Here is a 27,119-nt window from a genome sequence, read left to right on the forward strand (position 1 = left end):
TAAGCATTTGCACTGATTTTACAAAAATAAATAATAAATCTTGGAGAACTAATGCCTGCACTCTTGATTTCTGACTCTCTCAGTTGTAGGAAAAGAAATGAGGAAGGTAAAGAGTTCAGTCTTTTTCATGGCCAGATTGGACCTTCATAAAAATTGCTGAGAAAGGCCTTCATCTGTCAGAAAAAGTTCTATGTACATATGTGCACATATTCACAGACACGCACGCGGGCATACACACACACACACACACACACACACACACACACACACACACACACACACACACACACACACACACACACACACACACACACACACACACACACACACACACACACACACACCTGTATTTTACTTAGCTACATATAGAGCTGAATGGCTATCATCAGAAATTAGGTACCAAACATTATATTATGAAACAAAAAAGAATACTTTAAATCAGGTAAAAGCTAGATTTTTTCTTTAATAGGTTTATGCCTGTATAAAGGATTCTTCAGACTAGTGATATTTAAATATTCAAACACACCAAAAATATATTAAAATTGTACAATAAAATCACTCAGTAAACACAATTTAATGTTATTACATATACAAACAAAATATACAGAGTACATAAATATTACACAACTACAGGATAAATATCATTTCTTCAAACTAGATATCACTTGGGCTTAGCACAATGGACTAGCTGGAAGTAACATATTAAAAGATGCATACAATGTATAAAATGTACAAAAATTACCCATTTCACAAGTGAAATGAGATACACCACATGAATGTGATATCATGAGATTACAGCCCTTCTTAGGTGATTAAAGCTTTTGGGTATGCCTTGTGTTCCGACTTAGTGGGTGTAGGCCATTATTCCAAAATAGCACATTAATTTCCATGCAGTAGTGTTTAAAAAATACAATTTAATAACATTTTTGTAAATAAACTGCATCACAAATGAGGTGCTGAAATAAATTACTTTGAAGTATATGTTTTGCAACATGAAGTTTATGCAACTTTTAAGTGAGCAAAAATGCTTAATCTGGAAGCAAATCATCCCCCAACTCTTCATCTGCAAAATCATCTTCTTCAGCACGTTTCTTGGCAGCAGTTTTTGGTCTTTCAATTTGTGGGCCCAATGGATCCGCATAAGAGGCATCTACAGTACAAAGAAACAGGAAAAATTAACAGAAGACAAGGAATTGTCTAAGGAGCAACATCATTTGTAATCTGGGTGGTGACGAGAAAAATAACACTTGTCATATTAACATTCCTTCTAAGACTGAACACTTCAATGTATGATACTATTACAAAGCTATTAGTACTGATTATCTAGGTAAAGCATGAGACAAAAAGAAATGAGAGAAATCAGGACTGCCCAGGTAGTGCAGAATATCAGTGGTAACACTGGAGTTTCCAAACATGAAATCAGGCAGTAGTTACCAACCCTAATATCTGTGGCTTGCAACTTATCCCCATGTAGAACTATTCTTCCAATCATAAGTTAGGACAATGCAAGCTATACACCCCATTAGACAGAACTTACCTCGAAATCCTGTATTACTTCTGACTCATGGAGCACCTGTAGTGTACCCATGACCAGATACTCCAGCAAGAGCAGCCAGACAGATATAAATCAGACAAGAGTATCAAATGAAGAGGCAGGCAGATGTACATGAACACAAAGAAAACTTGTGTCCCAAAAGGAACTGTATTTTGCTTTAACATATCTTATACATATTTTATTACTGGCAACCACAGACACAAGGTGTAAGAAGTGTATGAGAATGTGCATGCTAACTACAACAAAACTATTACTGCTTCTGGCCTGTTAATCTGCACCTTAGTACTTACTGAAGATGCAGACGTTTTCCAACTGTCTGTCGTATTTGCAAATGCTTCATAAGGAACTACTAGAATAGTTGTATTACATTTGAAGGAAAAACTGTTTCCTCTCTGTAGTTGCTCAGACAAAAGTGCCAATGAATGAAATAATATAACTAGCTACCCACCAGCTCTTACCACAGCAATGAGAAGCAAATGACTACTAATGTACTGTTGGCCCTTAAGAGAATTAAATGGTAATTAAAAGGCCTTATGACATACAGGATTATGTACCTGCCTTTCTCTCTTACAATGGAAATACTTTGGTTTATATATATTACTTTCACATAAACTTGGGAAAGAAATTCCCATTACTACTAACACACCTACTCTTTCCTGGATAAGGGGAAGCAGTTATATTCTATGTAGGGGCCTGCATCCCACTGACACTTCTGGACATGCCTGTCACCTGAAAGTTGTTTTACAACTGAAATGTAGTATGTGACTAGAGGTTCACACAGTGTTTCTATCCAGGCATCAATAAGTGGAGGCACCTTATGGCTGAGAAGCTCCATCATAGCAGGACACATCCAGCATAGCCCTTTGCTGAACTTTTTCAAGTGACACTTGAATGGTATAGCAAATAAAAAATCATTAAATAGATAGACAAACATACCTGCAAGGTGTAACTGAGGAACTAAGATATGGAGTCTCAAACTCTGTGGAATCTGGCACATGTTATTAAGAAATGTTAGTTTATTTCTTCAGGAAAAGTGTGCCCTTCTAGGCATAATACAGAAAGAACTTTTGCCAGATGCATGTATCATAACGATAAACTGTTAAATAACATCAGGCTGGATGCCATATCTATTGCTCTTGTATATTTCCTTACCAAAGTCCCATTCTTACAACCTGAAAACTAAAGTAATCCATTCCTTCCCTGAGCTCAAACTCTCTCAAGCAACATGAATATTCTGAAAATATAGTTTGAACTGCAGTTTAGTTTTATCATTTCTTTCTAATGTGATGGTAAACTGCACCAAAAAACCTACAAGGAATTAAAATCTAAAAATATACTGATTAGAGCAAACACTTTACAGTAAAAAAAGAAACATTAAACATAAGTTCAAAATCACAGCACAAGAAAATAAATGTAGAACTACAAAATAGTATTTTACAATATGTAATACCAACACATAGAACAGCATACAATAAACACAGCCTGTCAGCAACAGGTTGTCCACTATTTGAAGCTCTCTTGTTATCTCACATATTGATGATATTATATTCAGAAAGGATGCATACTGTTACTTTTCATCTCACTGATCTTGGGTTCAGACAAAATAGTGAACCTTATTGCTGCAAAAGGAAATGGAGGATGGTACTAATGAAAGTCATATTTGTGTGATAGCTCACCAAATCAGTGGATGTGCAAATAATAAGATCACTGATGTAGGATTCATATTATCGGAACTAGAATGTCTGAAGGAAGTGGACATCAGTCAGATTCTTCAAAAACCAGAAGGCACCTGAGCATGTGAGAATGCAATTTTGAGTAATGGCCATTGGAGAGCTGTTCAGCTATGAAAGAGAACAACAACTTGAGGTACTACTTCATTTCCTTTGGTGCTCAGGAAAAACAGGCACACAAACTGCATCAACAAATGTTATTGTAGCAGAGAAAAAAACATGCAAACAGAAGGTAAGAGCTAAGCACATAAGCAAAACAAAACATTTCACATATAAAGAGATGCAACATTGTAAGAAAGTATTTGAGTGCTTTGAGTACTTAAAGAATATAATACCACAACTAGTACACATACACTATGTGAACCATCAACAGTACTGAGGAAAAGGTAGAGTAGGAAAAAAGGTGCAAGAAGAAGTGTAATGGTTGCCAGATCCCATACACACCAAGTACCCTTGGGTGGGGACCAGAGGGAGTTAACCTGTCTGGCAACAAAGATCCCATTTACCAGTATACCAACTGTTATTGTAAGTTATCACACAACTACATTATGTAGATCATAAGGATCACTGTTGCAGGGTGCTTACATCTCAATTAGAAGATTACAAAGCAGTGTAGGTCACAAGTCTATAAAGCTGATTACCTATTAACATTGTCTGTAAAACTGTACTGGACAGCCAGCCAGCAATGTTTTTAGAAAGTGTGAATGAATGGCCATATAGCTACTTCAAAGAAACTCTGTGCATATACATTATTTAAAAAATATGGTAGCTGAAGACATGGAACAGTAGACCCCAAACCTCCCCAGAAAATACTTTGTAGTACTTAGAAAACAACATAATCAGCTACTTTGACCATGATCCAGTTAACTCATAGCTGATCATGCTTCTCCTTCATTAAAAAAAAACAGTTGCTCATCCTGCCTAATAGACGTTATACAATACACATCAGACCTATGTGAAAGGCTGCTGTGTACCACCTTGTTGTAAATCCACATCTAAAGATGTTGTTAGCAATCCAAGATATAGCGAATAACTCCTACCACCAGGTGTCATCATTCAGTTTGTATTTCAAAGCAGTCACTCCTGGAAGGACACTCCTCTACCATGTTATCTTGGTGCTGATATGTCAAAAGAGGGTCTATATCACAAGATCGAAACTTTAGGTAGTCGAATACCTAAAGCTCGATCCATAAATAGTGAAAGCTGAACACTGCGAACAGCCACTTCTGCGAATTTTTTATCAGGGAAAAACATTTGCTTGATCGTTATGTGGAATTTGCCGTTTTCTCTAATGTAGAGCAGTCTCAGAGTTGGTATATTTAGTTGGGGGGTGGCACAGCACCCCCCCCCATTGGGGGGTTTGGGTTTAAAAGTTTTTTTTTTTTTAATACGGCCAAGCGAATTCTTTCCCTGTGTGGAAGTGGACGTTCGTGTTTTTTAGGTTTCGATATTTATAGATCGAGCATTAGGTATTCAACTACCTAAAGTTTCAGTCTTGTAATACAGACCCTCAAAAGAGAGGCATCAGTAAAAGGAAATGTTATATCCTTCTTCCCTAGGTCTTATCTTACCTGGCTCAAAAGAATAGACTTACTTAGGAACCAGAGGACATTGCCTTTAATGAAAGGCACTGGAGAGTTGAAAAATGGGAATCCTAATTCCTGTCTAAATTATATGATATATAACAGCTTATCTTCAGTGGAGTGTGCAGTCAAGGAGACGGAGAATGCTTCTATGAAAGGTTTTTACTAGTCTTCCAAGACTGAAAAACTGTTAGATTTAAGAACATCACCTTCTCCAGAGCACAATTTAGAGTCTAAGATGGAGACACTGGATGTATAAGAGATCATAAATGTAAAACACTCTTTAGCAACTGTTCAACAACTATGCTTGAAGTTAAACAAATCTCTACAGGTAAACAGGCAGCTATAGCTGAAAGGTATATTTTAACTGGTGAATAAACTAGTCTTTTCTTGAACAATGATACCAGCCACTGCAATACTTGAAAAATATAAACATTGCCTGTTTTACTGTCTGGCAGTTCAGCAAACAGGAAGATGGGTATAAGCTGTGTTCAGAGACATCATCCTGTATATTGGGTTTGATTCAACTAGGATGTTATTTATTCTTTTGTGGCCAGATGACAAGGGTGGTCCTTGGACCCTTTTAAATCCACAATCCAACTGCAATGCCCACTGTGCGAGTCTAGTCAAGTCACTTAATTACACAGTGGTTCACTAAAATGAGCTTCAAGCTGTTTGGACAACTACATAGGAAGGAAAAAAACAAACATCAATTGTCATGTTTTTACATGTGATGGAAAATCTTGTGCACTGTGACAAAAAACAATAGTCTCTGCTTTTTGTCTTTTAGCCACTTTCAAAATAGATACAATCTCATCAAGGAATAAGTGTCACAGATTCATTTAAGCTTCTCCATACCATTAAGAGCCCTGATGTTACAGTGGCAGACTTGCTGGGAAAGAAGCTTGCTGCTGAGGTTTCTGGGTTGGTATAATTGTCAAGGCGTTTACCTCACAAACATAAAAAAGAAGGTTTGATTCTCACCTTTGAAATGAAAATTGGCTATGCTTAAATGGCCTACAAGGGCAACTAACCTAGTATTTATCTATGAGATCAGAATTATTTTCTTTCTTTCTTCTACCTTTAGAACATTTGGTATCAAAGAGGTTGGAGGGATGGCACAGATGAGACCTTGACTCCAAGGAACTGAAAACGCACCTGCTGTTATTATTACAAGATGAGGCAACTTAGAGCAAAACAGAACAGAATTTAACTTGACAGTTTTATAACAAGCAAAACTATCTAGAGGCAGCCCTAAAATTTCAAAATGTTTAAAAACACACCTCTATCCAGAGTCCACTTGCAAGAAACTGACATCATTTGCACTTAAGATTGAATGCTGTTTTGTTTTGCTGGCTTAGGATATAAATTGCTTGCAGAAGTATGCTTTACTAAACTGCCTTTTCTGAAGTATCACTTCCTACTTGTACAGCGGGTGAAGTGAAATCCGCCACTTAAACCATAAAAAAATACATTAACTTAAAAGAAAACAAACTATGTTAGCATTTTTGCAGTTACAAACATTATACATCACATATATTCTTTTATGCAATTATCATCGACCCAACATTACATAAATTGATCAATTCATAGGTTCATAGATTAGTACTAGGCTAACTGCTCTTGCAAGCCATTTTAAGCCTAGACAATTATCCCTTGTGAGACTCAAACCCTGCACCTTGTGTTTGTAAGGCAAACACCTTAACCATTAGGCCACCCTCCCAATTCCTACTTTTCCTTAAGCCTTACTCCACTCCTCCTTCAAAACATTATTCTGCTTGTATCATTCCCACAATTTCCCTTTTTTTCTATGTAATTTGCTCCTACCTTTTTTAAATATTCCAGTCCAAGTTCCTTTATCTCTGTTACAATATTCACTACTTCAAATACAGTAGGCTTAGGCTTTGATTTTCATTTTCTAGTAATTGCTTTTTTTGGCAGCCATCAGAATTAAATGCCTTATGTTGTGGCAATTCAGATCCTGTATCCCAGCTCAAAATAATAGGTTCATAGATTAGTACTAGGCTAACAGCACTTGTGGGCCATTTTATGCCCAGCCAATTACCCCATGTGAGAATCAAATCCTGCACCTTGTGTCTGCAAGGCTAACACCCCAACCACTATGCCAACTTCCCACCCCTAATCATTTCCTTAGTTACACACATTTGCTCACCCAATATTTCTGATAGAGTACTCCGTAGGGAATTTTTTAAGTTTTCAAACTCATTACACTTGCAAAAAATATGTTCCCAATTACCTCTTTCTTCCCTATGACACTCAACATTTGGCATCAACCTGAAGAAAAATTATTTGGAGTATGCGTTAATATACAAAAATACCTATGCAAATACTTTCACGCTAAAATCCTAAATCTTCTAGACTTTGCTGCATATGTTGGAGCCGTACATATTTCCTCCCATTTTTTTCCTTGTGAATTGCTTATCCAGTCTCTCTTCCCAATCCTTTCTAACCACCTCTGATTGATTCCTATAGTTATTATGTAATATTTTATATACCTTACTAAATATCCCTTTTTAACAGCAGCTTCTGTTCTAGATTCAACTAAAAACGCTACCAGAGCAGGTGTTTCATTTAGGATCCCCTTATCCCTTTCTCTTTGCCTATATCTCTGATATCTTATTCATTTATTTAACATTTGTTTACTGGGAAAGTCTGATTTGGAACAAAGCCAATTTTCAGTGGAGGCCCAGGGAGAAACGCTCCAAATGCATGTCTTTGCAACATGGGAGGAAACTGGAGTACCCAGAGAAAACCCACACAAATGCAGGGAGGACATGCAGACTCCACAAAGAAGGCACTCCAGCTGAGAATTGAACTGGAGAACCTCTTGCTGTGAGGCAACAATGCTACCGCTGCACCACTGTACTGTCCAATATATCAATCTCTGACAGGGAAGGCAGTCTCTAACCTGCAGTCCAAATGTCTTCTTGACCACTTCTCATTCTATTTGCTGTAGCGTATTTTTAAGATTAAATCCTTACCTGTGCACAAACTTGTGAAAACCCCTACAACTCTGATAAGTTGAGAATTACCTCATAACATATTCTACTTGTTAATGATAACATTCCTAATGCATTCAGTGTCTAAAGACATGTCTAAACAAAAAGCAGTAGAGCAAATATTTTGTCTGTTAACACAATTTCCACACTTTAACCGGTAGAAAAGTATCAGTGGATAACATTCTGGCCACAAAGCAATAATGTCAGTAGCAGCCTTGGGTAAAGTATCTGTATTAAATTCTTATTGGTAAACATGGCAATTACAATACCATTTTTTTTAATTGTCCTCTTATGTAGTAAAACTGGAGGCACAAATCATCTGCCCCTAGGGATGTTACACTTCATAAATGATTACTTTTATAGTGGGTCATAACTATTAATAAAGGTACCCATCCTATAAATTTGCTGCTGAGTGAGTGGCACAGCAGCAGAGTGGTGCAGTGGGTAGCATTGTCACCTCACAGCAAGAGGTCCTCTAGTTTGATTCTTGGGTTGGTGTCTTCTATGTGGAGTTTGCATGTCCTCTCTCCATTTGTGTGGATTTACTTCTGGTGTTCTGGTTTCCTCCCACATTCCAAAGTCTTGCAGTAAGTGGACTGGACACTTTAACTGGCCACAGGTGTGAATTTGTGTGGGTGTGTGTTTGTGGTATGGAAGAACAACAATGGCAGGGTTATTCACCTGGCAGTGTGAACATTGGCTCTAGATGATTGTCAGTGTTGCTGAGACAACCTGACCACATGTGCAAAAAATGGGAAAAAGTGTTGTAGATTGATGGATACATTTTGTTACAGAATGCATTAGTTAACGCAATGTCCAAAAAGTTAACCTTTAATCCAATGTTACCTACTGAGAACTTCAAAAAGGTAACAGTTCAATTTGACTCTAACAAAAGAGTCACATTCGTTCCTAGTACCTCACCAGATGAAAAAGAGATCATCAACAAACGTTATGTACAATGCTACTCTGGAAAAAAAAAAGTTTGCCTTAGATATAAAGTAACGATCCCACTATCCTAAAACTAGGGTGGAAAAAGAAGAAAACTCACTTGCCCCAATAGCCACTCCATGTACTTGTTGATAATATTTAAAGTAAAAAAAAATGTTTCTAGCAATTTAATGCTCACTGGTTATTACTAGATTAACAACCACTGTGGCTTTTACAAGCCTAGCCAAGCATCCCAATTGTATCCCACACGTTTATGAGCCTTACAGTTTATTTTAAGGAGTATATGTAATCCAGGGCAAGATTTACAGGCTGCCTCTGTCCAGTAGAGAGATAGGTGATAGACCTGGGGTGTATTTCTGATTGCCCATTCACTGGTCCAGGTTTTGTTTGTATGTTTTGTTGTTACCATTAACATACATAATAGTAATTAATAATCTCTGTACAGCCAATGAAACCCAAACATATCTGTCATTAAGCTTTTAAGCAAATCTAGTAAATCTTTAATAGAAGATGGCAAGCAGATCACTTTTTTACTTTAAAGAATGATTAATAATATAACCTACCTTTTGTAAAAAAAAAAAAGAAAAAAAAGTGCCCTTAGTAGAGGCGATGGGATGGCCAGAAGGATTAATCAAACGTTTGTGAATTTTAGGAATGCAATGAAACACTGCAATTCTACTGTTGTCTAACGTGTACCACTGAAATCCTCAGTAGTGAAATACTCTAATCATATTCCTTATTCTAATAACACTTTTTGTATAGATTTTTTTAATTTATTATTGTGACAAAAGGAGGTGCTGCCAGAACAGCTAGCTGGAATTCTGTAAATATTTATATGCCATTTATGAATATCAAACTAATTTATACAAGATGATTGTGTTACAAATGTATTAGAACTGCATGACATGTGTATATCAAACTGCTTTGTACAGATGTTTGTGCTGGAAAGGTATTTTTATAGTGCTTGTGCTTAAAATGTATCCACAGTGTGCTCTACTGGAAGAGAACAGACATGTACACACAGTATTGTAACTGTTTACATGTATATGTTAACAGAGGAAACTGGAGGGTTAACCTCAGTCCAGCAAACTTTAGAAAAATATGTGAAATTAAATCACTTTATGGGCTAGGTCATAAAGAAGCTATTTCTCAGGTTTCAATGTAGCCAAAGACACACAGCTTTTATTATGAAGCTTTCTGTATTGTTATTGGGGTGAACTAATTGCTACTCTGGAAGCATGAAAGAATGCAACTGTTTTATGACTTCCAGCACCTTCCAAAGATCTGAGCAAAAGCCCTTGTCTATGTATTTTTCAAGTAGATGTTAAATGCTGCCAGAAATGGGGGTTTTGCCTGGGAACTAGAAGTCAAGATGACTAGAAATTATGTAATTCTGCAAGCTATCCCAGCAGTAATATTTTAGATATTATTTTGGGAAGTCTCTCACTGAGACAGAGCATTCTGCATTTTGTCTTGGACCTAACAAGAACCATTCACCACATCATCTGCCTTGCTCTAATTAAGTTAACTAGGGAATAGTATAATTCTCTTAGATTAAGTCAGGAATATAGTGAAGCTTAGTTTAGATATTATTTTTCTTTATTTGCATGAGACTGTCCTTCAGAGTTGCTTTAAATATTTCCTGTGATTTTGAACTATGATGTCACTATGAATTGGTATTTAGTATTGTTGACACTGTGTGGGCAACTCCTAACAGCCTTGCTCTTGGTCAAACTACCATTTGCATTAATATTAACATTACACAGAAAAACTGATCATTCTTTGTTAAGGGCCTTAAGGTAGCTGGCAGGAGTGACTGTTGGCAGTGGTAACTACCTTATAATCTGGGCAGAAGGAGGTATAGCTAGTAAACCTGTGATAGGTGTGTGTGTGTGTGTGTGTGTGTGTGTGTGTGTGTGTGTGTGTGTGTGTGTGTGTGTAAGCTACTTGGGCAGGGACCTGAAGCACTGGTTGCACAGAGAGGGTGCTGGACGTCTTAGTTTAGTTACTTAGCTGAGATCTCAACTCTATAGCTGTGCTAGTGGGGAGTCTTATTGGGGATCTGTAGGAAGAGGGAGAAACCAGTCACGGACTGATTGTGGTCTCTGTGTGCCCTTAAGGGAAATTGCACTTGATGCAGAGAGCTGCATCTGGAAATACTGTGTGTGCATCTGTTATCCTCCCAGTGAATGTCCCCCACTGTTGCCAGTGGTGAGGATTGAGGTTCTTTGATTACTGGTCCAGTGGTAGGTTGCCACAATTATTATCAGGTTAACACATTGCATTTGAATTGCCAAAACATAATATACAATAGTATGATCTAGGTTTCTTTTGAACAGGGCCATGGAAAAGCTCTGCTTCACATGGATGGAAAGCCTGTTCCGAAGAAGGAGTGTTCTCTGAAACACATACCTGTTCTTCCAATGTGTCCTATTTATATCACAAACAAAGTTTAAATCCCAGGATCAAGTAATTCTGAGCACCTATATTAGAACAGCAACTGCTATTCTGTCGAACTATAACATTTGAAAGCCAAAAATGTCAAAGTCAAGGATCAGCAAATTTTTTCTCAGGGAAAAAATTTGCTGATCCCCCCAAAAAAAATATACAAACAAAATAAAGTGGGGGGCTTCGCCCTCCCCAACTTAAATATACCAACTCTGGGATTGTACCACAGTGGAGAAAACAGCGAAGTCCTGAGAACGGCCCAGCAATTTTTTCCCCGGGAAAAATCATTGTTCTGTGACTTCGGCATTCTCCGCTTTTGAACTTTACAGTTCGAAAGAAGAGCATTCGCTATTTTCAGCATTTGCTCCTCTGATAGGGAACCAGTTCTGATACTATTTATTTTGCAGACATGCAAAAGGTCCATCAGACTGGGATCCAAGGATGCCTTGTATGCCAGGCACAGATTGCCTCTCAACTGTCTGTAGGAAATGGAGTATAGAGATAGGGCTTTGATGTGATCTGAATAGGATATGCGGTTTACCTCCTGTATTCTTTTTGTGAGTAACCTCTGTGGACATTCCAGTAGTTGCAAGTGCCTGGTCAGGTACATACTGAAGGGTGGCATTGTACTCAATGATGGGCTTGAAGAGAGCCATATACAATGGAACAATGCCCTTGGATCTAGATGCCATGCCATTGCTTATATGATGAGCAACACAGAATGATTTCCTTACTACTTGAGACACATCTTGGTCGAAAAACAGGTTACTATCTACATACATACCGAAATCCCTGATGACTGGCTCTACTCTTAGGGGTGCATTATTGATGAGGTAACTTCAAAGGGTGGCTGACTTCCCATAGGTTACTATAATGTATTTATTGGCACAGAGTACTAAGCCATGGCTTTAGCACCAGTCACTTGTCTTTGTTAGTTCTTTCTATAGGATGTTAGTTTCTTAGGAGGATCCTATGACTGCTTGTAGTTTGCAGTCATCTGTAAACTTGATCAGCCAGAGGCCCTTAACATTGGCCCTGACTTCTGAGAAACAGATGTCAAAAAGAGGCAGGCCCAGCACATAATCCTGAGGGATTCCGCTAGTGACCGGCCTCTTTGTAGAAGTGGTCTACCTTATCCTAACTTCCTGCACCCTATCTGAGAACCAGCTGGCTATCCAGTGTGTAACATATGGATTTATGCCTATATAAAAAAATTATGTACTTACCATAATGTTCCATCTGTGTTGTCCATTTTCATTCTTCCTCAACCATTGGGTATGTATCTGATCTTGGATCTGATTCAGTGAATACTATAGCTCGTGGCCAAATGAAAACTCTCAAGCTCCTCCCTAACCATAATGCACCAACCCTTAATACACCTCAGATCTTGTTTGCTAAAAGACATAAATAACAACTATCTGAATAATATTCCTAACAAAGGAAACCAGTATCTGGAGCCCCAGAGAAGACGCACTGATGTCTTAATAGCATCTAATTCTTCCAGAAGTCTAGGATGACAAAGGTCAGGGGTTGGAGGGTAGGAAGTTGAGGAAGAATGAAAATGCACAACACAGATGGAACGTTATGCTAAGTACATAACTTCTTTATCTGATGTTGTCAATTTTCATTCATTCTTCAACCTCTGGGACAGAGTCCCCAGCTACCTTATATCCCAGGTGGACTCTAAGGAAGGATATTCCTGAGCACAGTTGAACCAAAGGCTGCTCCTCCCCTTGTGACCAGATCCAATTTTTAATGAGTACTAAAAGTATGAGGATTAGCCCAAGGAGTAGCTGCGCATATGTCATCCATGAAATGGTTGGATAAAATTACTGATGAGGTTGCCATAGATCTTGCAGTGTGAGCTTTCAAAATGTTTGATAATGGCATACCTGATTTACTATAGATAAAGGCTATGTAGTTCGTAATCCATCTTGCCAAAGTCACTTTTGCAACACACTTGCCCAATTTATCTGCAAAAGATATGAATAATTGATCAGATTTTCCAATGTCTTTTGTTCTGTGTAAGTAGAAACAATTGTCTATGAATGTCTAGTAAATGTAACATGTATTCATTCACCTTTGTTTTCAAATCTGGTGAAGACAACAGGCATGTTAACAGACTGATTGATACCGAAGTCTGACACCACCTTTGGAAGGAAGGTATGGTTGGTTCTTAATGTCACCCTATCCTTATGGAAAACCAAATAAGGAGATTTACAGGACAACACTTGGAGTTCTGAAATTCTCCTGGCAGAGGTAATAGCCACTAGAAATAAGGTCTTTCAGGTTAAAAATTTAAGATCACATTTTGCAGCTAGTTTGAAGGGGGAAATGGATTAAGGCTAATAAGACAAGGTTCAAATCCCATGGAGGAGTAGGCTCTTTGTAAGGTGGTCTAAGTAAAATAGTACCTCTTAGAAAGGACTTGCATATCTTAGCGGAAGCTAGAGAAAAATTGTCAACTCCTACATGAAAGTTAGAGATGGCTGCCAATTGAACTTTAATGGTAGAGAAGCTAGTTCCATCATTAGAAATTTCTGCCAAAAATGATTCTAATAAACTTTGCATAGGGGCTGAGAAGGGATCGATACTTTTTGATGCACCCAACAAACAAACACCTTCCACTTAGTCTTGCAGATTTTTCTTAGTGGAAGCTTTATGGGAAGACAAAAGTATATGATGGATAGGAGATGAGACCATAGTTTGCCTGCCTATCAACGGATGTGAAGAAACCATGCTGTCAGTTTTAGCTTTGATATATCCAGGTGAACCATGCCAGTCAGGTGAGACAGGAGGTCTGGAACTGGATCCAGAATTCATGATAAGTAAATTAGATGAGGCCAACAGAAGAGGAACCATACCTGTCAAGGCCAGTAAGGTGGAATGAGGTAGATTTTGCTCTTCAAACTTGTGGCTTTCTGTAGGAATTTGGGAATCAATGGTGTTGGTGGATAAGCATAGATAAGACCAGAGGGCCAATTGTGGAGCAGAGCTTTCCTTGATGATTCCCCCTTTGGGGGGGGAATAGGGCAAAGAAGCTGCTGCATTTGTTGTTCAGGGGAGACATAAAAAGGTTGCAGCAAGACTGGCCCCATTGACTGAAAATCGCCTCTGTCACTTTTTTGTTTCGGGACCACTAGTGAGGTAGAAGAAAGGACCTGCTCAATTTGTTTGCTATCACATTGGACTTCCCTGGAATGTGCACTGTCATCAGAAAGTGGTTGAATAAGATCACCCATTGCCACAATCTGAGGGCTCCTTGACACAAAGGATATGACCTGGTTCCTCCTTGCTTGTTGATGGAACAAATGACTAACATATTGTCCGTTTGGATTGCAACTGTTCCCACAGGTAGAGCATCCTGAAAAGCTTGCAATGCTAAGAGCATTGCTCTTATCTCCAGGGGGGACCAAGTGCCTTGGACTGTTTCCCCCAGGAAGTGCCCCCCACCCAAACTGGGAAGCATCTGTGGTCAATATGACTTTGGGCTGGGGGAGAATGGACAGACAGCCTTGTAAAAGCTGGTCTGACCTTATTCCACCACCAAAGGTACTTCTTGCATGTCTGTGTCATCCTTATTTGAGCTGACATCTGCTGATAAAGACTTGACCATTGGGATGCTAGCATCCACTGGAGAAGTCTCACATGATATCTTGCAGGGGAACCAGAATTATGGCTGCTGACATTGACCCAAAGGTTTGAAGAATTAGTCGAGCTGAAATTTTCATGTTATGAATAATTTTTCCAACTTGGAATCTCAAAGTTTGAACTCTGTTTATGAGAAGTGAGGCTGTCACAGATATTGTATTTAAATGTGCTCCTATGAATTCCAGTGTTTGTGATGGAAGCAACTGAGATTTGCTGTAGCTTACTGTGATCCCCAGAATAGAGCAGGTTTGGAGTACCTTGTTTCTTGCTATCATGAGTAGATGCCTGGTCAGAGGGGTAATGAGTCAGTCTTCTAAATACAGAAATACCTGGAATCTCAAGTGAGCTGCTACCACTGCCATGCATTTGGTTAACACCCTGGGGGTTGTGGTGAGACCAAAGGGCAGAGTTCTGAACTGGTAATGACTGGATTCCAGCTGGAAGTGTAAGAACCTTCTAGACCACCTGTTCATTTTTATGTGATAGTCTGCATCTTGAAGGTCTATCGAGCATATCCTATCATCCTTGCCTAGAAAACGTACTATGGACTGAACTGTGACCATCTGAAACTTTGAATGTCGAACTGATTTGTTCAATTTGTTGAGATCCAGAATTGGTCTCCAGTCCCCTGTTTTCTTTGGCACAAAAAAGAATTTTGAGTAAGTTCCGGATCCTTTCTGGTCTGGTGGGACTTCTTTGATGACACTTTTTTCTAGCAGCCTTTGTATTTCTAGTGCTGCTGCTTTCCAATGATTGGGTGGAAACTTTTGGGAGAATGGAGGTGGAAGAGAAAAGGGAATTGTATAACCTCTGGAAATAATTCTCTGCACCCAAGTGCCTTTTGTGATATCTAGCCAGACTTCCTGGTACAGTGATAAGTGACCCCAGATTGCCACCAGAGGGGGACAATCAAGCCTCCTTTCAAAAGGCCTGGTAGGGTCTGTCAGAGAAGGAATCTCTAGACCCTTGGTTTTGCAGACCACCTCTGCCGCGTGCGTGGTGTCTTCCATTAGTGTTCCCCCCTCTGCCTCTGGGGAAACCATTTCCACTGAGATTTTTTGAACCACATTTTTTTGTCTGAACCTGTCCAAAGCCCTGGACTCTCTATTGGGGGAATGGAAAGAGGAACTTTGTTCTGCAGGTTTCTTCTTCATGGCCGCTGCTATGACCATTGCATCTACAGACTCTCCTTACTACAGTGCTACCTTCCTGTCAGAGGTGCCAGAATTTGGTCTGGTCTCTTGAGGATGGGTTCAACCACATCAGGTTGCTTCCATGCCCGCTGAGAGATCAAATCAATGAGCTCATCTGCAGGTGGAGTTACCCAGGAGGTAGAAGGGCCATATCCAAATGCCTCCAGAAACACTGATTCCTCCAGAGAAGGATTTTGGAAGGAACAACCACCCCATTGCTGAGGATCTCCAGAATGTCTTCAAATGAGATGTCTTTGGGTGGTGATCTGGGTGATCCTTCCCCTTCATACAAATCTGCGTCTTCTGTGATAGATTAGTGCCTTCTTTTGCACTTTCTTTTCTAGGGTACTTCCTCAGTGGGAAGTTCCAGGGAAGTGTCAGAAAAGAGGGTAATGCCCTGATGGGTAGTCTGGAGGGTTTGGATTGGCTGTCCCTGTGGAGATGAATGCTGAGGCTCTTGGCACAAAAACACATGGGACGTAGAAGGTAGATCTAAAGGGAGGAGGACCTGTGTCCTGCCGAAGCAGAGAACACTCTCTCCACTACCTTGATGGCAGATCATCCTAGAGAGAAGGAAGCTGATAGAACTGAGAAGCCATGTTTCTGTCCCACCAGCTCCATCTGGCCCGAAGGCATCCCACCTGACACAGAGGTCAAAGCCAAGCTATCCAGGACAGAGGCTCTGAGGGCAGAGATGGCTCCAAAAACTTTGGAGTCTACTCCCAACACCTCAGATCTGACTGGGACAATATGGATCCAAGGGTCACTCAGCTGTAAACTCATCGGAGCTGGTGTGCTTAGAGAAAACTTCGGATCCCAGGATACCAGTACTCTTGGATCTGAACTAGACGGCCTTGGAAAACTCAGATCCAAGGACTCCAAAACAAAGTGTTGGATCAGAGAAGGAACCATGACTGGAGGGGTAGATCTTGCTAAGACTTCCTGACCTGAATGGTTCAGAGCTGGGAGAACCTCCATCTGTATTTGCACCAAGAGAAACTTCCTCATCATTCTATCAAGGGAAAAATGAGCACCAACAATGGTATCAAGGAATACACAAATGTGTAAAGGCAATAGCAACAGTAGAAAAAGTTGCAATGTTAGAAAGACTCGGGAGGGGTAAGAATAAATTCACTTATCTCAATGTGCTCAAAAGCAAAGCTGACTACATCTACACAATAAGTGGCAAACAAGATCTGAGCTATGTCAGGGGTTGGTGCATTATGGATAGGGAGAAGCTCACAAGTTTTATGTTGGCCACAAGCAATGCTATCTGCCGAGTTGGATCAGATGATCAGATCCAAACTCAATAGTTGAGCAATAAATGAAAACTGACAACATCAGATCTGTGAGCTTGTTTACAATGCTCAAGTGGGGTATTGTATCAAATGCCTTAGCCAGATCAAGGCTGGCAGTATGCATCATTTTGCCCTCATCCACTGCCTTGGTGACCTTCTCAAATACATCCAGCAGGATAAGTAGATATGATCTGCCCTTGACAAAACCAAACTGGGTTGGATGAATTATCTGAAGGTTTTTTATGTCAGTGTTAATGATCTCCAGGATAATTCTTTCCATGGCCTTGGATATGAGACTAGTCAGACTTATGCATCTGTAGTTCCCAGGGTCCACTGATGGCCTATTCTTGTGCAGAAGGATGACCGTTGACGTTCTCCATTCATGTGACACAAAGCCTGTCTGAAGGCTATGGTTAAACGGTGACTCCAGTGGTCTCAATAGGTCATGTTTCAGGCTATTTAGGAGGCATCTCCTAAAGTACATTGACCTTGATATCACTCTGAGAGATCTTCGGGCATTCAAAGATTCCCTCCCTTCCATTTGACTTAAAATTGGAGTTGGATGTGCAATTCCATAAGCAATGGATTGCAGCTGCACATAGATGCACTATTGAATGGGTAGGGATCTTAATAGAACAAGACCAAATTAAGCAAAAGGAACTTAAAGAAAAAATTAAATCATGTTGTTCCACATCGTCTTCTAGGGCACATGTTGAGTTCCTGGATCAATTTCTCATTGATATTAACTGTAAACTTAAAAATAATGAAAGTCAATTGGTGGAGTGTAAAAACTTCTGAGAGACCTACACAATTATGAAAGTGGTAGGACTTTTCTTTCTAGAGCCAGTCGTAGAAGGACACGTAACCATGTTAGGTTTGAGGAACAAGGAAGCGACCAGATACCCTACAACTCATCTTTTTCAGCGTCGGAGGGGCGTTATACTCCTTGAGGAGGGTGAAGGAGATAATAGAGATTTCCCTCCACTTCCTGATGCTGGGACAGTGTGTTCAGACTTTTCGTCATGGACAGAACTAAAACAGAGGAGGTTTAACAGGGGAGAAAGCATCAACGTGAACAGTCAATGTCAGTACAGAGGGAATATCAGCAGCAACATTGCCAGAAAAGAGGTAAATGGTGACTGTGTACCTCTAATGACTGCCAAAGTTATGTTGTTAACTTGTCGGGACATATGTTCTCTGATGTAGAAGATGCAGTACTTAATTGCGGTTTAAAATTCGTACTGTTCTCCCTCGTTTATAGCAAATTAAATGTAATATCTTCAAGAAAACCCACATAAAACTCGGCCTACTCTACAGAAACAACCACTTCCTCACTCCCTCCACCAGACAAACTTTGGCCACTACCCATCTCCTCCCCCTCTCTTTTGTATGGTGCTCCTCTGCTTACCAATCTATCTTCCACACTCACCTTCAAACTGGAAGTGTGCTACAACAAAATCTCCAGATTCGCTACCAAGGCAAAATCCACCTCCCATCACTGCACCTCCCTACACTCTTTAAATTGGCTTGAACTCCCTAATCAACTTGACTTCCTCCAAATCGTCACAGCCCACAAATTATTATTCCAGTCTACTAGCTGCCCTGCATTATCTAATATCCTACAACCATATACCTCTCCTTAGACCCCTTAGATCTACTCACCAAAACCTTATAATCATCCAAAAACCCAAGCACCCAGCTGGTCAACTTCTACTCTCCTTTTCCCTAGCCAAAAAAATAGAATGCCCTGCCCTCTACTCTGAGGACCTGTGACAATCCACACACCTTCAAAACTTCATTCTTACCTGTTTCTTCACAGGAAATGTAACTGCACTCTTCAACTCATACCTCCCAAGCTCTGCTCCTCCTTCTCTCCTGGCTAACCATCATACCTTCCTAATTTCTCTCATATACTTAGATTATAAATGTAACTAAACAGTAACATCCTGCCATTATGCTGTATGCCTGCCTTTCTCTTGAACATTTTTTAATAGTTTTGCTGTCTTTACTGAATGATAACTGTTTTGACTGTAATACTACCTGTTGATTGTTATACTACCTGTTGATTGCAATGCAAATATTTTTCTTGTAATTCTCTATGTAATGTAATTTTGTATTGTGGAGCTTTTTTCCCTGGGCCTCCACTGAAAATGGGCTCTCGAGCCCAGTGGACCTCCCTGGTCACCAAACTGGAATACATAAATAAATAAATCTTCAAGTTTGTTAGGAAACTACATCTAAAATATTACCATAACGGTTTAAACAAAACTGGTGTTGGTCTTAATGAAAGTCATAATAGTTCAAGTGACAGTTTTTATTTGTGTGACTGATTTTTAAGCCAATGCATGTGTGTGTTTGGATACCAGTAAGGTTACATAAAAAGTAAATTTATACCACCTTTCCTTCATGAATGTATTTCACATTTTTCTGAAATGCTGAATTTTTCTGTTGTCAATGAATTTAGAGAATTTAATAAGGAGAAAGAAGACACTGAGTACAATTTGACATTGTCTGAATGGAAAGCGTTATGGTCACTAAGTATGAGAAGTGGTGTAGCATTTAAACCTTCACATAAAGGGAACAAGCTAGTAATAATGCATTATACTCCATACTTGGGGATGTGTGTAGGACATCTGAAGGATGAAAACACATATGAAAAAGTGGATTTTTCTATATATGAAAGTGCTCTATGAGAGTATGAGGAACTTTTGAATAAGGGCCTTAGAGTGGGGTATTTTTATAATGATGATGTAAAAAAAGAAGTTATGTCTTACTATAATGTTCCATCTGAGTTGTTGATCTTCTTCCAGTCATCACTGATGGGGTTTGGTTCCGAGCCCTCGGAACCTAGTTGGCCTTATACCAAGTTGCGTGCACCAAAAACTCTCAAGCTAAGCTGCTACCCACAATGCCCTTTGCTCAGTTACCTCAGATCGAGTTTGCATGCAACGTAAAGAGAAAGAATAAGTCATAGGCCATCTCTGCGCAGAAACCCTAATACACCACAGAGACCCAGAAGATCCGCCAGGAACTTTAGGAGGGAGTCGGTGGGAGGGTGAGATGACTGGAAGAAGATCAACAACTCAGATGGAACATTATGGTAAGACATAACTTCTTTATCTGAAGTTGTTAATCTTTTGTTAATCTTCTTCCTATTCATCACTGATGGGACAGAGATCCCAGCTACTTGGAGAACCTGGGTGGCCCTTATGGAAGAACATTTCTGAGAACCATTGAACCAAAGGCCGCGCTTCCCCTGGAGATCAGATCCAATTTGGAATGCTTGATAAAAGTGTGGGGCTTAGTCCAAATGGCAGCTGCATAAATGTCAGCCATGGAGGCCCTAGAGTGGAAGGCAACAGATGTTGCAATAGCCCTAGTTGAGTGAGCTTTGATTTGGCCAAGCTTAGCTCCCTCTGTAAGTGAACATGTGAAAGCAATGCAATCCCTGAGCCATTTAGACAAAGTAACCTTTGATACTGCACCTCCCATTCTAGGGCCAGCAAAGGAAACAAAAAGCTGGTCTGACTAGCGAAATTATTTAGTTCTGTCCAGGTTGAGAGACCACTCGTGAGGATGAAGCATGCACTTTTATCTGGACAGGGAATGAAGGCAGTATTCTCCCTTGTTAGAGTAATTTGGGAAAAACACAGGGAGTTTGATGTACTGGTTAATCGAAAAGTCAGAAACCACTTTGGGAAGAAATTATGGGTTAGTTCGAAGTAATACTCTGTCCTTATGAAAGATCAGATAAGGGCTCTTGATATATAATGCTTGTAATTCAGAAATGTGTCTTACTGAAGTTATAGCCACCAGGAATAAGGATTTCCATGATAAGAATTTTAGATCACAGGTGGCAGCCAGCTCAAATCGTGGCAGGGAGAGAGCCTACAGAACCCAGGACAAATTCCATGCCTCCACTGGCTGTTTGATGGGAGGCCTGCTGTGAAGGTCTTGCAAAGAGGAGAGGAGATAAGTGGTACTCCTTCAGATGCGTTATGGAAGTTAGAAATAGCTGCTAGATGGACTCGAATGGTGGAAGCCGAGGCCACTTTGTCGAACAGCTCAGCCAAATAATGAAGAATAGTGGCTACGGGGACTGAGAACGGGTCTAGCTCCTGATTACATGACCAAATGGAGAATCTTTTCCATTTATCCCTGTAAAGTTTTCTGGTGGATGGTTTATGAGAAGCCAAAATAATATCCCGGACAGGCGAAGAAAGGGTTTCCTGCCTGGCAACTAATGGAAGTGGAGAAACCAAACTGTCAGCTTGAGGGTGGACAGGTTCGGGGGAGTCAGCCCTTGTGGGTGAGAAATTAGGTCCTGATGAGTGTCTAGGATCCAAGGAGGTTGTAACAGATGAGGTCAAAGGAAGGGGAACCACACTTGAGGCCAGAATGGAGCGATGAGGATCACTTTGCTTCTCAACCAAATAGCCTTCTGTAGAACAAGGGGAATCAGAGGAATTGGAAGGTAAGCATAAAGAAGACCCGTGGGCCAATCATGGACAAGAGCGTCTCTCGGTGACTCCCCGAGAGGGGGAAAGAGGGCAAAGTAGCTGCTGTATTTTGTATTTGAAGGAGAGGTGAAAAGGTCGCAGCATGGCTGGCCCCAGCGCCTGAAATTTTCTGTCATCACACTTGGGTTGAGAGACCACTCGTGAGGATGAAGGATGCATCTGCTCAGTCTGTCTGCAATCACATTGGAGCTCCCCAGGATATTTTTTGCGATCAGGAAGTGGTTGGAAGCTATTGCCCACTGCCAGATTCTCATGGCTTCGCGACAAAAGGGTAAGATTTGGCCCCTCCCTGTTTGTTTATGTACCAGAACACGGACATGTTGTCCGACTGGACAGCAATTGTTCTGGGCGGAAGAAGCGGATGAAAAGCTTGCAATGCCAATAGCACCGCTCTTAACTCCAGGACACTGATATGCAAATTGACTTCTACATTGGACCACGTGCCTTGGACTGACTTTCCCTGGAAGTGGCCCCCCACCTCATCAGGGAAGCATCTGTGGCCACCGAGGAGCTGGGCTGTGGAACCTGGAAAGGATGGCACCAAAGATTTTCATCTGTACTCATCTGAGATCTTGTTTGCAAATGTTGGTGAGGAGGATCTTTGAGCTCAGGGGGTGGAGATTGGGTATCCACTGGGCCTGAAGGAGCCATTGTAGTAATCTCATGTGTAGTCTGGCTAAGGGGATTATAGGGATGGCTGCAGCCATAGATCCCAAGGCTTGAAGAATCTCCCTTGCAGACACCTTGCTTTGACAGAGTATCACCTGAACTTGTGCCCTGAGTCTCTGAATCCTGTGGACAGGAAGTGAGATTAGGCTTGACTGCGTGTTGAATACTGCCCCTATGAATTCCAGTTGTTGTGATGGTTGAAGGTTTGATTTCTCCCAGTGTATGGTGATGCCTAATGACTCCACTAGAGCCAATGTGTAGTGGAGGGCCCTGACCAGAAGACACTTGGTGGGGGTGGATCGTCTAGATATGGAAACACCTGGAATCTCTGAAGTCTCAGATGAGCTTTTACCACTGCAAGACATTTCGTGAACATTCTGGGGACCGAAAGGCAGGTCTCTGAATTGATAGTGATGGTCTCCCAACTGGAAGTGAAGGAGGCTCCTGGAGGACTTGTCCATCTTGATATGGTAATAAGCATCCCGTAGATCTAATGAGCACATCCACACACCCTCTTGCAGAAAGGGGAGGATGGATTGAATAGTGACCATACGGAACTTGGTCTGAATTACTGATTTGTTTAATTGACTGAGATCCAGGAACAAAAAGAATCTTGAGTAGAATCCTGTTCCACACTTATCTGAGGGGACCTGTTGGATGGCTCATTTTTGAAGTAGCTTTCGTAGTTCAGAAGCTGCCTCCTCCCTTTGACTGGGTGGAACATCGGGAAGGGATTTCGGAGGTCTTGGATAGGATAGTAGTGGAATATGGTAAACCTCTGGTAATGATTCTCTGCACCAACTGATCATTTGTAATGGATAGCCAGGGAGCTTGGTGCAGAGAGAAACATGCCCCGACTGCTTCCAGAGGAAAGCAACTGGGCAGCGCTTCAGGAGCACTGATATGGTCTACCTGAGAAGGAATCTCTGGAGCCCTGGTTCCGGGGACCCCCTCTGCCCCGAAAGGGATGTCTTCCATTACTGGAACCCCCTCTGCCTCTGGAGGAATCCTCACCACATGCATCTCGGAAAGGACCTTGAGACTTCTTGTGTCACATCTTTCTGCTCCTCTGATTCCTGGAGAAGGAACACTGAGGTTTGGAAAAGTGTAGGCCAACGTCAGACAAGGTCTTCCCATCTTGCTCGCACCTGGCTAGTGTATCCTTGATCTTAGCACCAAACAGAGCCGAAGGCTCAATAGGGGCATTCAGAAAGGAAGACTTGAAGGAGTCCGCAAGGTCACAGATGCACATCTAGGCATGACGTCTTATGACTATGCCTGCACCCGCAGTTCTAGCTGCTCCTTCGGTTGTGTGTGACAGCAACCTCATGGATGAATTAGATATGGATTCTAGGGTGGCAAGTTGGGAAGCAACTTTATCTCGTGCTCCATCCGATACTTGACCCAACAAGGTTCTGGAGAGTTCAGAGATAAGATCTCTCTAGAGCCTCGTAAAATGTGCCAGAAAATTCAGAGACCTAACCGCGAAGGTCGGTGATGCAAAGACTTGCTTCCCTAACCTGTCCACTGCCCGGGACTCTCTGTTGGGTGGGTGAACAGCAGGACTCTATTCTGTAAGGTCCTTTTACGTGGCAGCCGTCACCACCATAGCGTCCACTGGCAAACTTCTGGACCAATGCGGTTGATCCTCTGGAGGGGACAGTACTTTGCCTGATATCCTGGGGATGGCCTCAATGGAGTTGGGGTTCTTCCAAACACGTTGCACGATGAGTTTAACCAACTCATCGGCAGGGGGGGGGGTCACCCAAGAAGTAGAGGGCCGAGAGTGAAAGGCCTGCAGGAATATGGATTCCTCTGAGGAATGGGTTGAGGACTTCCAGTCTCCCCTCTGTTTCAAGATTTCCGTGATGTCCCCGAAAGAGAGATCATCAGGGGGTGACCGTGGGGACCCTTCCCCATCATTGTAGTCCATATCCTCTGTGAGGGACTCTTCTGGGGAGTCCATGTGTTTCCTCTCACACACCTGTTTCCGAGAGGGGTTCTTCAGTGGGAACATCGGAAAGTGAAATGCCCTGGACAGGGGTCTCCTGGGCCTTGCGATCTCGGAGTCCTGGGGGGGGTGGCCTTTGACAGCTGTGGCTCAGAGGGAACTGGAGAAATAACTAACTGTGGAGGATTGCTGACAGTAAGCACCATCTCCAGCACCCGGAAAGTGGGCCCGCCTGAAGAGTAATGGTAGCCCATAACCGAAGTAGACAAAATCGGAACCAGGGTCACACCCCGCTCCAGACTGTCCGCCCCCAGGGATGGAGCCTCAATCAAGCTCGGAGCGGTAGTCACCCTCTGATCTGAAGTCGGGGCCGACACAACCGTCTGAACAGACACCGGAACTGGGAGCTCCACTCCCCAAGCATGACATTGAGGAAGGGTGGGTTCCTACGGAACTGGCACCCAAAGGGGATCGTGGAGCCTCAGACAGAGTTGTTGTCGGCGCCGAGGAAGGAATTCCTCTAGTAAAAGTTGGATAGATGAGCCTTGGAACCGAGGGGTCCAAGGGAGGAGATTAAGTAGGGGTTGCTGGAGAAATAGTCGCAAAGCCCAGAGTGGGACAGGGTCTAGGCGGATTTGAGATTCCCCTAGCAGTCAGCAGCTGATCAAAAAGGCGCACCACATCCAATTCAGAAAGGCTCCTGGTGGATCTCACAGATGCACCTGAGGGGGAGTCAGGCTGGTCCAAATAGGGGCTGCAGGCTTGTCCAGCAAACGGGTCCACATTGGATGAGTATCGGGTCCGTGGTGTGTCGCAGAATGGCACCGCTGATTCCAATTTTGCAACAGGTAATAAAGGTATGGTCAGAGCCGTGAATGGGCTCAAGGCAGAAGTCACTATAGGGGTAGATGACAGGAACGGTTCCGAGGTAGTTGTCGGAACCAATAGAGTCGAAACAGGCAAAGTCAGTGCCGATAAAGAAGGTGATACACTGGTTGGTACCGAGTCCGTAGGCGGTGCCGTAAATGTTGGTGCCAGGGTGGGTGTCGATGAGGCTACCTCAGTAAACTTCATAGGAGCCGAGCTCAGCGCCGATGTGGTAGTCAGCACCGAGGAGGCAGAACGGTGTTCAGAAGAGGACTTATGGGCCTTGTGCTTGTGACCCTTACCTCTGTCACCGGCCGATGAAGAGGGGTCCGATTGAGGACATTTTTTGTCCGAAGGCGGGGGTGAGACCTCCGTCACAGAAATGGTCTCCAAAAAAGGTGAAGCAAGCAGACCCCTTAAAATAAGTTTGTTATGACATTCATTCAGCATCCGCTGACTGAAACTAGCACAGATATCACACGGGGGTTTCGCCAAAAAATGTGGAACCCCCAAACAGTATACACATTTTTCATGGATGTCACTATTATAGCAATAACCCATGCCTGGGTGTGGGTAATGCTGGATTTACTCACGGTTGGCATGGTTTGGTCACGAGGGCGAAACCCGAATGGCCAAACAAAGCCAACCGTGGGTAAATCCAGGATTACCCACACCCAGGCGTGGGTTATTGCTATTATACAATGACATTACTAAAGAAAAAAATAATTACTTTTCTTAAATAATAACATTGTATAATGCCTCCTTGCTGCCCTTCCGCAGCTATCTGGTATTCTGCGGCAGTTCTGATGTACTGCGCATGCGTATGCCTACTCAGTACATCAGAACTGTGGGCAAAAGCAACGGAGAAAGCAAGATCTCCGTTGCTTTTTACAAACTGTTTTTGCTATGTTAAATGGGTTTAATGTAGCAAGACAGCTTTAAAAAAAGCAACGGAGAATCTCTGTTGCCTTTTTTTAAAGCTGTCTCGGTATGTTAAACCCATTTAACATAGTGAGACAGTTTTGAAAAAAGCAACAGAGAAGGCAAGATCTCCGTTGCTTTTTACAAACTGTTTTGCTATGTTAAATGGGTTTAACATAGTGAGACAGTTTTTAAAAAAGCAATGGAGAATCTCCGTTGCTTTTTTTAAAGCTGTTAAACCCATTTAACATAGCGAGACAGTTTTGAAAAAAGCAATGGAGAAAGCAAGATCTCCATTGCTTTTTCAAACTGTCTCACTATGTTAAAGGAGTTTAACAGCGAGACAGCTTTAAAAAAGCAAAGGAGAATCTCCGCTGCTTTTTAAACGCTGTCTCGCTATGTTAAACACCTTTAACATAGCGAAACAGTGTGAAAATAGAGTTATAGTAATGGAAAAAGTCCGGGCGATCGGACCTTTTTCCATTACTATAACTCTGATTTACAACATGCATGCTGACCAATCAGCATGCACGTTTTTGAATATTTAATGGGGGGGGGGTCATTGTATAATCAGCAGTTTACCACTGCAAGAAGAGCAGTGTTTAAACCCCATAGTTCCCTTATTTTTAGACATCCCAGAACACACTCTCGCACACAAGGAAAAGAGAGAGGAAAGAGAGGAAATGAAGGAGAGAGAAAGCAAATACCAATAATGGTAACAAGATACCATAAAGGTAGAAAGTTAGAAATAACAAGAAATTACCA

General features: G+C 41.5%; 1 protein-coding gene across 1 annotated transcript in view; it reads right to left on the bottom strand.

The window, feature by feature from the left end:
- Nucleotides 1–559: 559 nt before the first annotated feature.
- The window catches only part of IFT88 (intraflagellar transport 88), a 1,839,004-nt gene continuing 1,812,444 nt past the window's right edge, over nt 560–27,119 (bottom strand). Inside the window, exon 26 of the mRNA XM_044073191.1 lies at nt 560–1,150. Coding sequence (XP_043929126.1) covers nt 1,029–1,150 — 122 coding nt within the window. The 3' untranslated portion in view covers nt 560–1,028. The remainder of the gene's footprint in view (nt 1,151–27,119) is intronic.

Source organism: Protopterus annectens, chromosome 5.part1, assembly GCF_019279795.1.
Source record: "Protopterus annectens isolate FY-2018-M chromosome 5.part1, PAN1.0, whole genome shotgun sequence".
NCBI classification, from domain to species: Eukaryota; Metazoa; Chordata; order Ceratodontiformes; family Protopteridae; genus Protopterus; species Protopterus annectens.